We start from the raw sequence: 17,046 nt of genomic DNA, 5'->3' as shown, positions 1-17,046 counted from the left end.
AGGTCCATGACTACTGGAAAAACAGGGGGTTTCTCTCTCATGCATTCACCTTTACCAATCTCTTGTATATCTGCACATTTATTTTTCCCCTTTTTTAGTAGTCAGGTTTGGTATATTGGGAGAGGCATTGAAAACATCTATTTCTGGATTGACAAATTTTCATTTTTGTAAGACTGATTATGTCAAATATTATTTGTAATATTTTAATAGTTCCTTCAATTACTCTTTTGAAAGGATTTCTTGCATGCATGTATTAAGAATCTTCAGGCCACAAATAAAACAATTTAAATACCTACCTACTGAAATGAACTGTCATCCGTAGTCTGATCAATATGCTTTCTCCTCTTTAGTAACTTAGTATTAAGATAGATATTGTTTAAATTCAGTTTGAATGAGTTATATTCTCCATATGCTGCTGGCTTAATCTAGAAATAAAGTTTGCACACACTGTCATTAGCTGTAGCCTAACAAGTCTGCCTAATGCTTCTACCACAAGACACATATGTTGTAAACAGCTGCCTGTCTTTAATCTCTTTTAAAGTTTAACTGTATCATAGCAAATAACAAAACTCGGGCATATAGCCTCACATTTCAAAATAGCCAGTACATCTCCAGTAGAGCAGAGACAAGTTTCAGTGGGGAGGCTACTGCAGCAACTGCCAGCTGGTCTTAGAGTAAAGCACTGGGTGCTTACTGAGAGAACATTAATCTGTGTAACCAATACAGCAACGTAGGTTCACTTTGTCACAGGATGTTTTAATTTTTCTAGGAGCTGATGAAAGATGATGTCTTTTCTTTTTTACCTTTAACTAATTTTTACTTATCAGCTAGACTTGGATATTGGAAAATTTCTCTGACATTCAAACATGTTACAAGCTTGAATTGACATTATTATTCACAAATAGCAGAAATCTCAATATAAACTGCATGGGGTAAACTGAAGAGTTTGACAAGTCTTAAGTTTTGTTGGCATGTATGTGGATACTTTTAGAGAAAAGAGAAAAGCTGGATTATTTTGATCAGGGAAGCACTTTCATTTTTTTCTTTCATGAGCTTCAAATTAGCCTTTGCTTCCTCCAGTTCTGATACTCTGAGCATGCTAAGAAATCTTCCAGTACTATCTGCCATTGGAGATGTTCCAATAGGAACAGCTGTAGCTGAACAGGTCAGTGTTTATCCTCTGTGGCAAAAATAGAAGTTTAATACTTTTAAAGTATGTATTTTGAAATGTGTGTGAATTGCAGGTGAAATTACAGGAAATTATACAGAAAAAATGCTGTGGTGACTTATGATTTTAGGCATACCCCTGAACAAGAGGTATATTAGCAATCCCATCCTGATATTGGTCCTGACACTCAAGAGCTCCTGTCACTCTCATCTCTTTACTTAGCCTAACAGCAGATTGCTTCATCTGTCCTGGTATTAAGAAGGATTTATCACCCACAACTGGTGAGCCTGCAGTAAGTAATGGTGTAAGAAATTACTTGTGCAGTCTGGCACTGGAAAGTAATGGCAACAAAAAGGCCCCTCTGTACTTTTTAGCTTTTCAAGAAAAGACTATACCTTTTATTGCTATTTATTTTAATTTATATGAGCTGTTGCATACATTACATGAAAGATCTCTTCTCATTTTACCAGGTCGTTATATTAATTTTATTTAGAATACCCTTTGGAAAAAGAATGTGATATCAAACCTATGATTTCATTAAGAATAAAAGCTGAAACACTTATGAGATAGAAGAGATTCTCTTGTAAGATATGAGAGAGATATTCTGTCATATTTTGGAATCTCTCGTATTTCAGTTCTTTTATCAAATTTAGGGAGCGTAATTTTTCAGTCAGTAAAGAGTACTGTTATAATAGTGTACTAACATCAGTTTGGATATCAGAATTATTTTTTTATTAGACTGGCACATAAGACAGCACATACAGAGCCAGAAGTTGTACTTGGACCTCTTCTAGATGAAGGGCACAAGAATCCAAGCCTTTCAGCATAGTGACAAGGGGGAGTGAGGCTATTGTATTTCAAACCAGAATAATTATAAGAAATCAAATATTCATGCCTCTGCTGACTAATAGAACTACCCAATATTAATTTTTAAACTTTTTTCTTATTTAATCTTACCTATTACATGATGCCAACAGCTTGCCTGATTATTACTGTGACCATATAGAATTTCTACATACCTGTCACGCTTCTTTCCTATTTTGTTCTAAGCATAGTTGAATTAATATTCCCTGAAGCTGGGATTACATCTCATGTACTTGTACATCATCTTATATTACAGGTCTTTTTTTGAGTTAAGCCTTTGGGAATTACCATAGTAAAATTAAGTAAAATCATGTTTATACTTTACAGATGCGGTTGGCAGAGATGGTAGTACAGTGGAATAATGTCTATTCCAAAGTCACAAATGCCCATAGGGATTATTTTTTTAAAAAAAAATCCAAAACCTCAACTTCCATATAGATATGAAGTTGTATATTATATATTACTCCACCAAAATATCCTTGCCTTTTCAAATTTTCAGCATTTGGTTTCTGCAGCCAATGTTCTATGGGCCTCTAAAGGGCTATGGACTAGGGGTCCGTTGTAGTTTAGATCATCATTCTCACAACACAACAAATTGAACAGATAAATAGCAAAGGGAAAATGCCATAGGCATTCCAGTTACATTTCTCATCTGTGCTGAATTTGATCCCTCTCATACTGTAAAAAATAATTATAGGGTTATACTGCTACTTTATGTTATTATGGCAAACATACTCTAGGGAAGCTAAAATTGCGAAATTTCAAAAGAGAAGACTAGATTACATTTTGGCAGGAAATTTTCATTTCTCAAAAAATGCAAATGTTTTGAGCATGGAAAATAACCCAAACCACCAAACTTTGTTGCTTTCAAAATTAAACTGATGCAACTTTGAGCATGCATTCAATACAAACACGTAAATAGCCCCAAAAAATCTGAAACTGCAATAGTGTCATAATTGAGACGGATGGGGAAATATTCCTCCTACAGAACCACACACCTGACTCTGGACTCATTGTTTGGGTCTTTTTCTTCCCTTTCCAGTTTTCAGCATGCAAAATCTTCCAGAACTCTTTCAGGAGACAAAGTGTATGTGCAAACACGCAGGTACTAGCAGGTGGGGCAGAATCTTCTAAATTTTGCAGTGCACTTCTAGCTATAACTAAGTCTCACATCTTGGCACCTGGGGACAGCTGAAAGTGAGTCAGTAAGCTCTGACAGAGGGGACCTGTAAGATACAGAGGCAGCCCAGATCTCCAGACCCTTGAGTGCTTTTGTCTGAGGCATTAAAAAGTGCACATGCTCCCCATCCACAGTTGTAAACTGGGATATTGCATAGGACCAACACCCCGTGAAAAGCAGAAATTCGTTAAACAAGTGATACTGCCACTCCAGCCTGCAGAAATTAAAAAAGAAAGGGCTATCATAAAAAGCAATCTTCCTGGCACCATCAAGACGCATCATCAAGAAAGTCACTGATATTTTACTTATTTATTAGCTACTCAACACCTTCTAAGCATTTTACTGATGAAGACAATAAGCTTTCAGTTAAGCATTTATACTGTAAAAGGGTAAGAATTGCTTAAGTAAGCATTTACAGGTGGTCTAGGAATAACTCAGTATAGTCACACTATGATATCATCTAATTTTTTATTTTCTTTACTCCTCCTTCATTTTTCACTGACTTTAGATACCTGGAAAACAGAGCAGGCTCTGTCTGGTTTGTGAGAGTGCATTATAAATGAGATGTGAAAGCTGTGAAGGGCAGGAATCCCCTTGCCCCACATCCTCAGTGTGGGTGCTCTCTCTTGAGGGCAACAACATCCTTCCCAGTAAAATAAAAGGCTTCCTGCATGGAGGGTCAAGGGATGCCAAGGGAGATGGGGAACTGGATGGCTTGTTTTGTGGAGAGGTAAATACAAATGGGAGAAAGAGGAAACACAGTCTTGTCACCCCATCAGGCTTTGAGCCCAAAGCGTGGTTTAGCAACCAACCATAGTTTTCCAGTCTGTGACCTTCTGGAGGAGATTCCCTCTGCATGGACTATTCAGGCTTTCCAAATTAGGCACCGTTTCTGATTGGTATGAATCTCTCTGCAGAGGTTCACAGTGCTGAGGGTACATACAAGTAGTATCATTTTGTAGAAGTGTACATTTTGCTGAAAAAAGAAGGCCCAAAAAATCATAATAAATGTACACTTATGTACATTTCCTGAAATGGAAAGCAGTGTACTGGAATCACTGCTGGATTTGTGTTTTAAGATCAGACAATATGAAAAAAAAAATATAAGAGGTCGTGAAAATTGATCAATATAAGAAGAGCTAATATGCTTTAATCATGCTTCTATGATTGTGTGTCATTACAGGGCAAAGTAATTTGGATTTCTCTTCATGGAGTATTTTACCATATTAAATTAAAGCTTGAGAGAAATCTGAATACTGAGTGTTCTGCAGTGCTCATTTGGGAGATATTTACATCCAGGTTTTGGGGTGGGTTTTTTTCCTATTTAAAGCATGCTTTTAACAACCTTTGTCTGAAAATGTATTTGCTGTCACATTAGTTTCTAAAATATTTGCATTAAAATAAGGTTATACCTTAAAATAAGTTCGGACATACCTAACGTAGAGATATACATTCATACCCTTCCACACACCTCTCAATGCCACTAGTGTGAGTTTTAGCCTGCTGTCTGTGGAAAGTGGTTTTAGCCATACTCTCCCAACTAGCTTTAGCATTCCCTGGTGAAGCACTAAAAGAAATAGCTTACTCATTCTATTTATCAGTTATAAAACATACTGTTATGCTAAAACCTGTAAGTATACTGCCTTTGAAAGGTCACTTGTTTGTAACTTTTCCTGTTACCAACCCTATCTTTGTTATTCTATTAGACTGACACTACATTTCCTAAACAAAGGGTCAACCTGTGCCCAACGTTTGAAAACAATTTGTTATTTGCCCTTAACCTCTGATGCATCTATTTGCTTCATTTCCATTTTTATTGCTTTGGTTTTTATTGCTTTATTATTTATTGTTTAAACACAAATTCTCATTCTGAGGAAGTATCTGACGTGCATTATATTCCACCACCAACTTTTGAGCATCATATTATCTAAAAATGTATAAACAACTAAAGGTCAGTGAAGAGGTCACTCCAATAAACAAATTCAGAGCTAGAACATAGACTTGAAGTCTGCTATATGAACAGTTTGGACCAGATCCATGGAAAAGTATGAGAATGCATTTTACTTAATGCCTGGTCTGGCTTCTCCAGAAGCCAGTCATGAAAACAAAGATAAAAATGCTGTACTATTTACAATTTTATTTAATTATCTTGCTCTTCCTGATAGATTATGCCTTCAACACCATCACTTCCACTAAAAATTGAAGGAAATAAGTAGTATGTGAACATTTTTTAAGGACTTGCTGTTAAATCTGTGAAAGTGAGTTTTTAAAATCTATGCCTTATATTATTTAAAGGATCTTAGGTAGATAAAAGCAATCTCATAGTACTTATAACTATTGTAAAGACATAGTTCATTATCCACAGTCATAAACACAAGGCACTTCAAACTACACTAAAAGTCTAAAATTTGCAAGAAAACCCACCCCACCCCCCTCTAAGACTAATATCGTTAGTCTTGTATTTACATTTTTTTATTATCCTTCTAAACTCCTCCAAAGAAATACCAGATGGAAGAAACACAGCCACTTGAGATAACACTAGTCTAAAGAGAGAATGTTCTAAAGTCTCCATAATATTTATATATTAAAGTAATAAAATAAGTGTAGATGAAAAATCTTTGTAGTAAAGTAGTTCAATTACACATCAATCCTCCTCCATGAAACAACTTAATATTTTTGGATCTTTGCAAATACTGAAGCTCAGCCAGTTGTTAGTCAGTTATATTTTTGCATCTATTTCTGGGTTAAGTAATATCACATAATATTCCATACTCATATATTTGACCGTTCATCATTTTAATTTCATAAGAAATCAATACACTGAAATACCTGTCAAGCAGTATCTAATCTAATAATAAATTAACAATAATATCAAGATGCGTCTAATCTAATACTAATGTAAGTCCCCAAGCTCCACATTTTGTCAGGTTGGATATACTGTTTTAACTATGTGTTAAGCCTGCATAACTGGCACTATAGAAAGTAAATTTCTGTACTCTGAATCTATTAAGTACAATGTAAGGGAAAGTGCCACTTATCTAAATGTTTAATAACACATATCACTATAACACTAATATACTATGTCTTTACATATCAGTTGGATTTTGTTTTAGTTAAATAGCTTCCATTAGGAAGTTAGTAAAATTAAAGGAAACCATAAATTTAGATGTGAAAATATTCAGCTACTAAAAAAAATATATGCATGGAATATTAAAAATGTGATTAAATATATTTTTACTAACATACACATAAAACTATATATTTAGTTGAAATATAGGCTTATGTGTATTTATCCAAATTCAAGATTCTAGACATTCATGAACTTAGACATTACTAGAAATTACATGTATTTCTATGCTAGACAGATCTACATACATACATATGCATACAAACATATGTAGTACTGCCTTTATATACTAACAGAAGCACTATAAATATGTGCATAAAATTAATAAAATGTATACAGACATATTTACATGTATATGCATAATATATTTATATGTAAGTCCAGAAACCAGTGTTCCCAGATTATCAACCCCACTGTTTGTATGAGTATAGATTTGTAAGTGCTGGGTTCCTATGGTATCACAGTATATCAATTAATGATCAAGCTGCAATTACAAAATAATGCCAAATAACAATAATCGGAAAGTTTCAACACAAATTTTGTCAGCATCTTTGCAAAGACATCTAAATATCAATTTTTAAAAAATTCATAATATACACGTCAGGGAAGCAGACATATTTTTGTGCTCTATTTGTAGTAGCTGTCGTCTTGACAAAATCTCCTACTTTAACACAGTCAAAGTAGGCTTGTAAGAGTTGAATGCAATTCTCCCTACATGGAAACAGTTTATTTGTGAATAATTGAATTAACACACTGCAGAAAGCCGAATCCCTGCATCCTAAAACAAGTGTAGGAGAGAGAGACTTGTATGGATTCTGCCGCTAAAACTAAGTGAAAACCACACAAACAAGAAGCTCCCTTTTGTTCCCAGAATTGCCGAATGCCATTCAGAGGACTGCCCAGCCTTCGTAAACATGCCCAATACGCATCAGCACTAACAGGATTCAAACAAAAACATAGAGAATCACAGCTACCTACAGCAGTTCAATTCAACAAAAGATTTTTCCTGACTAAGCACTACAAAAATTCTGCTAAAATTATGTTTTGGAAAGAATATATGTATCAGTGGCCAGATTCTCAGTAAATATGAAGGTGAATAAAAACACTGGTTTCAGTGGAATTATGCTGGCTTTACACCATTAAAAAATATGGCTTACTGTCTATCTTCGTTTGTTACACCTCCTCATGGCTCTTCGCTAATATTAAATATGTGGTATCTTTCCATCTTGTAACCCTGTAACTTCTCCCCCCAAATATTCTCTCTTGTTCAAAATAGCTCTTATCTTTTCAATATTCTTACACTTTCTTGAGTATAAATATATATATAACAATGGTAATTTATGAATTTTCTCTGAAAAAATTAACGTGCTTTTCAATTGTCTTTTCCTTTCTGTTGCAACAAGACAAAAACCAAAGAATCAGTATCGAAAGTAATTAGCCATAAATATCTTCTTTGAGGTAGTATGGTGGGCTAAGCATAAGAATCTGTACCTTCTATTATATTTTTGAAGGTCTCACTGTTTACATAGCTAAAAATTATTTATAATTTATACCACAATTTTGACCATGACCTCATAAATTCAGCATATCACCAGGATTATTCCTCTTCACTGTCATGGTTTATCATTTTTCCATTTTTAATATGCATCTGGCTACGATCTACTTTAAAAAACCCCAACACCATAGCTACAAACACTAAAACAACTATAAGTGTGAAGATATATTATGTGGTCGCCTAACTAAGCAAGAAAGGACCGCTCTTGAAAGCACGTAAGTGCCCTCAATGCCCTTCACCACAGTACAAGTTGAGAAAGAAAAGCATCTCTCAGAGTTGGAGATGTAGTTGCCAAGGGAAAACACTTTCTCATTTTCAGATGTCCACAATTGCTCTTACACTGACGGCTAAACACACTTCAGCATAGACGCCTCTGTTGGACAAGTGTGCAGAACTCCTAATTAAGGGGTTTCATTTTTGCCACAAAAAGAACTAGATTGTAATGGCATCTTTTGTCCTATGCTTAATGAAGGGTGAGATATTGTTTAAATAATTAGTAACACTGCTGGAAAAGAATGCAAGTAATTAGCATAGCTTGACACCCAGAGCAACACCAGTTGCTGTTGTTAGCATCAACGTATCGATTTTTAGAAAGAAAATCACAAGAAAGCGTCACTTGAAGTGTTTTTTCTTTTGTTTTTTGAAGATGCAATTAATCACTCATTTTTGAATGAATCTACTATACTACTGGCTACAGCATGCTAATTCTTTCAGAATTTTTTTTAAAGATTTGGGTAGCCTATCTGTCAAACCCCATGAGTTTTAAAAACACACAGCAGCAATATAGCAAGCAACAACCTGTTTTTTCAGGTGGAGATTTTCTGATCCATTTGAACATTGAATCTGCCAATGGCTTGTGCACATTATCTGTAAGATAACAAAGACCATCTGCAAGCTCATACCTAAGATTTAAGCTAGCATCATGATCAGTGACTTAAGAGGTTGTATCACCATTTACAAAGGAGAAGACCTGAATGTGAAAATGGACCTGAAATTCTTGCCTCTCAGCAGCCAAACACTGGTATGAACAGGTATCATTCCTTTACTCCTGAGGGATAAATGTCTATCTACAGAATGGCAAATCTCATTCTCAGAGTTTGATATAGTTAACATAGCACTGAGGGGGATATAGTGTAGTTGGGAACTGTCAATGTTAGGTTAATGGTTGGACTGGATGATCTTCAACGTCTTTTCCAACCTAGACGATTCTGTGATTCTGTAACATAAAACAGCACAAATTCCTGAGATGGAAGAGGCAATGAGGAAAGGAAAGATATAGCTTTCAGGTCACCTCCTTATGAACAGAGGATGGATGCTGGATTTGGATGGAAACCACCTAGTCTACTATTCCTGGGCTCAGAGTATTAACATGTCATAGTTGTTGGCACAAGTGGCATGACTGATGTAATTGCTGACATTAGCAAAGTGAAATACGTTACCTCATGACAAAGAGGACAGGAATGGAATTTCTTGTAGGTTAATAATTATCTGTATAAAGTACTTTTAGATAGTTTGGGTACAAAGAAAGTTCACATCTCAAAAAAAATTGTACAGACATTATAAACAATGATAGGAGTTCATTATAAGGAAAGAGTTATTTGACCTAGGCCTACACTAACCTTATCTACTGACTTAATATTTACTGATTTAATATTTACTGACATCCTCAAAAATATACTTACCCAGTATTTATTTCTGAGAGTATTTCATGTGAAGTAGTGCATTCCTACTCATATAAAGCTGATAAATTGTTCAATCAGTGTTAGCTTACTAAACAGTAGCACCTGTTAAGGATATAAATCCGCTGGATTACTGAAAATACTGTCAGTCCAGGCACCTTCTACTCAAATTTATAGTCCGTGTCCCATTTTATCAATGGCTAAACTCTTACCTATTAAAATAATAAATCACTTTAGGGAAAAAAAAAAAAAAAAAAAGGAAAGCAAAACTAATAACTCCTCTTTAGTAAATAAAAAAGTTTTTAAGAGATGAAAGGAAGCTATGAGGTCCAGGTAAAGAAGTGTCTTTCATTCTTTCATTATGATAAAATAATCATAGAATATGATCTGCATGTTTACACATGCATAGGGGCACAAAATCCACACAGCATGTGTATGCAGATTTCACCTGCGCTCACATAAAGTTATCATAGACATGTGTGCAGCCACATAGTCTTGTGTGAGGGTATTTAAGACAACCCTTCCAATTAGTTAAACCTATTAATTCCATTTCTTTCTCCACGCCCAAAATTCTGAGTGAGAAGGCTAACTGATAAGCTTTGCTTTCTGCATGTGTGGTTTCTCGATGACAGTCCATCTTTTAAAAAAATCCCACCCTGGTCATGCACATGCATGTGCAGACTGTCCAGAGGGAGCGGGTGCAGGAAAGTGTGGGGTACTTAATTCCTGTCTTTGCTGTGCAGCAGCACCTAAATAGGCATGTGAGTAATGTACACACAGGTGGGTGGGAAGCCACTTGCCCTGGCCTCACTATTCAGCAGGAGCTGTGCTTCCACTGGCGGCCCAGGGAGCCACCACAGCACCCTGCGACCTGGCCACCCCCTGCCACCCCACCCAAAGTACCCTTCGTGGCACTGGGGGCTGCCGGAGCTGCCTGGCTACCTGGTAAAAGATGTGCTGGGAGCTCACTGAACCTTTTCAATACCACAAGAAGCTCAGAAACAACTTTGGTTTTATTTCCAAGACTGTGCTGCCTGTGAACCTGGGTGGCAGGCACCATGGGAGGAGCGGAGTCAGCCTTCGGTTTCCCTGGCTGGACGGGCGGCTGGCATCCCTGAAGCCAGCATGGATAAATACATCGCCTGTTAGCCACGATGCAAAAGACTTTTTACAATGAAAGCAACCAAATGAAAAATAATCAACAGCAAAGCGTAAGCAAAGCACACCTGACAATTCAATCAGTGCCTGTGTCTGTGCAGTCAGCACTAAACCTTGCCAGCTGCCATGGATAAAGCTGTAGGTAGATAAGGAAATTCACCTAAACAGTAGTATATGTTGCATACTTCTTATGATAGCTGCAGAGAAATCAAAGCACAACTGAGGAATCTTTCCTTAAGCAAAATCCAACACCTTTTAAATGGTGATGAGCAAAGGCACATGTAGATCTCTGTGTATATCTTGTCCAATTAGAGACCACACACCTACCTTTACCATCCCCCACCCAAATGAGAAATTTAGCATGCAACCAAAGGGCACTTTCCTTCCCAACCACATGCTGTTTGGCTATAAAGGTTGATAGGTAGCACTAACCTTTAGCTTGTCATAGCGCTCACTTAAAGCTGCCACCTGATGGTCACGGTGTCTCCCGACCAGTTTACACAAGGCACAGATTAACTGGTCATCAGTCACACAGTACATGTTAACTTTCTCGTCCTCGTGCTCCAAGCACATTAATCCCCTGATGTGAGAGTCTGGGATGGGCTCAATGAGACGGTGGCCAGTGAACGGCTTCTTGTTGGGGTGAGTGGCTTTCAGGCACTCCTCGCAGTAGGACACCTCGCAGGTAACGCAGGTTTTCACCGCCTCCTGGGCAGGGTCCTGGTCGCAGAACTGGCAGAGGACCTTCTCGCAGGACGACATGCTGTTGCTATCAAACGCCCGCTCCCGGCGGGTCTCACTGGGGGAATTGGGCCCGCTGACAGAGGCTTTCTGAAACCTGTCGATGATGTTCTGCAGAGTGACGTTGCGCTTGAGCCCGTCTAGACCACGCTGGCTGAGGGTGATGACATAGCGGCAGGTCGGGCACTGGAAGGCGGTGATAGACTCCACCGGCTCGTTGGTGGCGCAGTGGGAGACCAGGATGCGGTGTGCGCAGTTAAAGCAGAGGCTGTGAGCGCAAGGCAGCAGCAGCGGGTCTTCAAACAGCTCCAGACAGATAGGGCAGGTCAGTTCCGACTCCAGTGTTTCCATCTTCAGGCAAAGCTTTCCTGTGGCGTCAGCGAAATCCAGGGAAGCTGGTCAGCTATCTGGAAACACAAGTAAAATTCGATTAGGCGAGAGAGAACATGAGGGGTCAGCTGTGGGGGGTTGTCAACTTTCGCCACTGCTCCCAGGGCTATCAACCCACCATGCCAGGCTGGAGAGCGATTTAAAGTTTTGAACCTGCACATGCATACATGAAGGTATTTAAAACTGGACTGCTTTATTCCCCCCCCCCCCCCCCCCCCCCCCGCCGTCCACTTTGCAAAACAAAAGCTTCTTTTTCATTTCTTTCTCTTTCCCTTTCTCTCTCATGCGATTGAGAAAACAACAGATGTTTCTGTGCATTATTAAAACCCAAAATGATGACCATCAAACAGTCTATTACAGGAAAATTAGATTTCTTCTGCAGATGATGCTTTTGGCTTCACTCATCTAATAGTAAAACTTTGTAAAAACCCATTACCTTTGTATAGCATTGTGCAAGGTTTAGTCCAGAGTATTATAATTGATAACTTTACAATCACTATTAAAATTAAGAGTTATTTTATCACATTGAAATTTTCACTTGCTATTATAGCTATAGCACAGCATTTAGAGTATGTGTCTATGTTTACTTACGTAAATACGTATCTGAAAACATACAGGAAATAATGCTTCTAGAAAAGCATGTGATATTTTACATATATATGTATGATATATATATCATATACTAATATTCTCCTATGTATTTCAAGAACATATGCGTATTTATATGTACCTGTACATTTGAGCATATGTGCCTGTATACATATGCCAAAAAATATATCACATACATGTTTGTAGCAAGATAAATATAGATAGAGGATCTCACAGTGTCATAACTTAAATGCTTCAAGGAAGGTGGATGAAGTAAGTGATAAACAGCAGTTTAGCCCAAATTTCTGATGATCCTAACCTCTAGTACAGGAAGAGCCTCCAAAGAGTAATGTAGTAAAATGTAGTGAGATAGTGAAATGTGTGATTTGCCTAGAAAGAGTCTGTGTGTGTGTGAGTGTGTACGTATACACTTTTGTGTGAGTAGTCTCTACTGCTAAAACTTAAGAACTACTGCTTACTTTACAGGTCTTATTAATCACCTGAAGTGGATTAGGAATCAGTGACTTCTAAATGGAAGGCATGGGATTTTCTGGAGAATGCAGCACTACACCCCCACCAGAGATCAACTGAAACTTCATTTTGCTTCCTTCCCCGCACTCGGTGTTACAGAGAGTGGTTTTGAAAGAGTCGCCCTACGCAGCTCTCCCTGCCTAAGCTCCCGTCAAGGGCCCATCACTGCCGCAAGCAGACAGGTCAGTGAAGCAGAAGCAAAAGCTATGCTTCACACTCACAGAGCTGTACCTCTTCACAGTACAATCTATTTAAGCTTTGTTGCTCATAACTGAGAACAGCTTCAGATGGCACAGCTGCATCGCCTTTACACTGTAAAGTCATTGTTCGGTTGTGTGAACTCTTGCCTCCTCCCCTGACCAGGGAGAAGGAGGGACAGACAAGAACCCCCCACAAACAAACCTTGGTTCATTAAGGGTGAGGAGAGCTCAGGGCTCATTAGCAGGCTTGGGAACCAAGCATGCTTGAACCTTCTGTACTTCATGACAATTAGTGTGGGGAATGCAGTGGCAGTGACAGGAATGCTACCTATAACCCCAATATGAACCACAGCAAAAAGGGAAGTTCAGAAGAAATAAGGTTTAGACTGCCATCAGTATTTAGTCCTCCTTGCTCTGTGGGAAGAGCAGCAAGGCATCTGTTCCAGAGGTACGCTTAGAAATTAGGATACTTTGCCTCTTTGCACTAATGCATCCTTTTATTCTTGCCAATAAATCTATTTCAAAAATGCACTGATCCCATCACAAAATTTGCTTTCCTGTATTTTCTGTGATGCTGATCTTACTTGAAATAAAGTTTAGTTTGCCAAAGACTAATTCATTTTTAACTATCCATCAGCTGCCATAATTGCATGGTGCATCTGGTCAAAATTAAAGGCCTGGCAATATGATATAAGCAGGAAGACAACTCCCCTCCTCTCTCCTTAGCCATAGCCACACAGCACAGAAGAGATGAAAGCCTCTTCTGTAAATGGAGACCAGTTTGTCTTTCCTCCTCTCCGCTCTCTGTATCACAGAAGTTCCAGATCAAAATCTCATTCACATTGTTTGAATCCCTTCCACACCACAACTGTGTACCGCATCATCCACTTACCCTGAAGGCTGAATGCTGTGCTGGAAATGGGAGAAGGGGATTTGGGGTTGGCAGGAGATAATGCTTTAAAAAGGCAAACTAATCACTGCTCATCTATCGGCAGTCCAGTAAAAAACCTGCCAACCTTTCAGGTTTGTTTCTTAGGACCATGTTTGGAATATAGGGCTTTCTTCCATGCTATCCTTTCTGTACAAAATCCCTCCTGCTCCTTTAAGTGCCAAACAGTTTCATTCATTCGGTTTTCTTCTTAAAGCACTTTTTTTTTTTTTTTTTAACTGAATGCTTTTTTATGGTACTCATATAAAAGAGAGGTACAGATAAACAGATGAAAGCAGCAGAAAAACATTTGCATCACTGCCTCACAGAAAGATGTTTGAATTACCGTCATGGCTCTACATAAATACCACCGTCTCAATTGATGACTAATTCTGATCTATCTGACCTGAATGAGCAGCAGCTCAGCCCTGACTAATGCTATTCAGTATGAGCAAGGGTGCCAAAATCTGATCTTAGACTGTAAACATCTTGGAATAAGAGCCTATCTTCCAAGGTAATCAAAGCTGAGCATACTGATAGAAACCAAAAAATTACATTTCCCTGTTTTCTTTTGCAGTCACCAATAAGTCAAAACACACTGCATCTGGGACTGAATAATGAATCCTTTAAGAGGCACTGAAGAGGGGCTGCATTTTCCAAGGCAATCCACTGATTACTCTTTAATCAACTGCAATTCTGCTTTCACTTTTATGTTGGTGCCTGAAATACAGTGTGCTGCTGATCCAGCCACAAAATCTTTCAAATCCATTAGCCCTTGTCTTATGGTTTCATGTTCAGTAATTTTTTTTTTTTTTTTTTTTTTTTGAGAGCGGTAGAGAATCCATAGCTACAGTAAACTGGAAGATTAGGCAGAAACTCAATATGCATGGTTTATATACGCACATGGTTGTACTCCGTATTCCATACTCAACATGGCCCACAAACTGACAGCCACATGGACAGCCTCCAGACACAGAAAGAAAATAAAGAATTTCAAGTACATAATTTTGTATTTGTAAAAATATGGAATTACTGGCAGAAAATTATACTATTACTAAAATGTCACTGAAGTGAGAAGCATTATTCTTCTATCCACAAGAGGTAGTTTTAAGAACAGATATCAAAGTAAAAGTGATTGTCAAAAGACAAGTGTTATTTAAAAATCAAAAATATATTTAAGTAACTTTGGATTTGTGACATCTCTCCAGCATATAATGATTAGTTATGCATTATGTGGTAAGCAATGCAGTAAATGAAATCCCAATCTCAATGTAGTTCATGACAAGACTTCTACTAACCCTAGTGGAATTATCATTTTTGTACCACTTGTTTTAAGCATGACATATTTTGCAGGTGACATTAATGCTTTCAGTTGCACAGAAGCATACACAAAACATTTCAGAAGTAGAGACATGAGAGAAATTAGACCTAAAGCTGAAGTAGATAAATTTCTGTATGTAAAGTACCAGTAGATCTGAATAGATAAAAAAATCTCGAACTGTTTCATAATCCAATGTAATGCTATGCTACAAAAAAGCTGTATCATATCTTCCCTTGTTACCACTGGTCTCAATGAGACCCCAGTAATTAAAGTCCAAAACCACATTTCCTGAGGAGGACATAAAAATATGCAGTTCACCACTCTTTGAAACATTACTATTTATAGGAAAATCTGGTGATTTGATGTCCCTGAAATCAGCCCATGACTGTCTGAAGGCTGACTCCTGATTTTTCATTGCTGGGAGTGCCAATCTTACAGATGATCCCTAAGTTTTAAGTATAGAAAGCAGTATATAGAAGCAGCAGGATGAAAATACCAGAACATGTTGGTGAGAGGAGACTTCCATGAACCAGAACTGTGAGTGTTTCCTCACATGAAGCAACACATTTCTATATTATGAAGAAATCACATGCAGTTAGAAAGATACTGCAAACCACACATTGTTATGTGGAGCTGTTCTCGCAATACCTCTATATGGCTCCTGTGCACAGGCTAGCAATCTTTCTGCACCCTGACAATCGGAAAATTTCAATTAATGTCCAAAACAATTACCCTGCTAATATCCTTGGGAAAAAGATGAACACCCAGCAGTAATACCTTGTGATGTTACAGTAATTAAATACTTCGAGTAATTAAATACTTCAAGAAGACTAACAGCATTCTTTAAAGTTGGATCTGGATAGGACATTTCAGCCTAACTAGTAATACTCATAAAGAGAGACAACTAATGATCTGACATCATCTTTACATTTATCTGTTTTTCATTGGTGTTAACTAGATGATCAATAATACTGTTAATTTTTTACATTTGTTGTATTAATGGAGTAATTATAGAGTGATACTGCCGAAGAAAATTCTTCACCTTATTTTAGTACATTCAAGCCAGAACATGGTATTTCTGAAGTGTTAATATAATGGCTGAGGTAAAACGCCTAAAATATAAAACTGTACCTAGAAATGAATGTATCATAAATTCCAGTGTTCTGAGGTCACTTTTTGTCAGTAAAACATCACAGAATTCTCCCCATAAATCACTAGCTTTTAGAATAAAGTTAGAAGGCAATTTTTTAGCATGTCACATGTTGCGTCCTGCTCCTTTTCTGTTCCAGCCACTCCTACAACCTTCAGGGAAGGTGAGAAGCGTCTACCAGGAGTGAAAAATTGGTGGAAGAGGATGTCCTACGAAGCTTTGCTTTCCACATTAGTAAAGGTGGAGCTCATAATATGAATTAAAGCTATCTCAGTAAACTTTTAAATTGCAGTGAACTCAGTGACATTGAAGGAAGAAACAGCTGTAGGCCATGCTGCAAATTTCAGGCGTCTCAGTAACAAATAGCACTAGGCAAAAGTTCTGGATTTACACCATGTTCCAAAATTTCTTGATGTGTTATTTCTCTGGCAAAATTGCCATTTGTTGTGGTTTGGTGAATTATGAC

General features: G+C 37.7%; 1 protein-coding gene across 3 annotated transcripts in view; it reads right to left on the bottom strand.

Moving 5' to 3' along the window:
• Window positions 1–17,046, bottom strand: part of MID1 (midline 1) — a 152,945-nt gene that overhangs the window by 88,669 nt on the left and 47,230 nt on the right. The window contains exon 2 of one of the 3 annotated variants that reach the window (XM_074907293.1): window positions 11,164–11,879. In XM_074907293.1, coding sequence (XP_074763394.1) covers window positions 11,164–11,823 — 660 coding nt within the window. In that variant the 5' untranslated portion in view covers window positions 11,824–11,879. Of the gene's footprint in view, window positions 1–11,163; window positions 11,880–17,046 lie in introns of those variants that run through there. The other 2 variants (XM_074907302.1, XM_074907311.1) reach the window with 2 other exon arrangements.

This window comes from Athene noctua, chromosome 1 (assembly GCF_965140245.1).
Source record: "Athene noctua chromosome 1, bAthNoc1.hap1.1, whole genome shotgun sequence".
NCBI lineage: Eukaryota > Metazoa > Chordata > Aves > Strigiformes > Strigidae > Athene > Athene noctua.
Note: the sequence above shows the minus strand (reverse complement) of the source record. Positions and strands in the feature narration are given on the sequence as shown.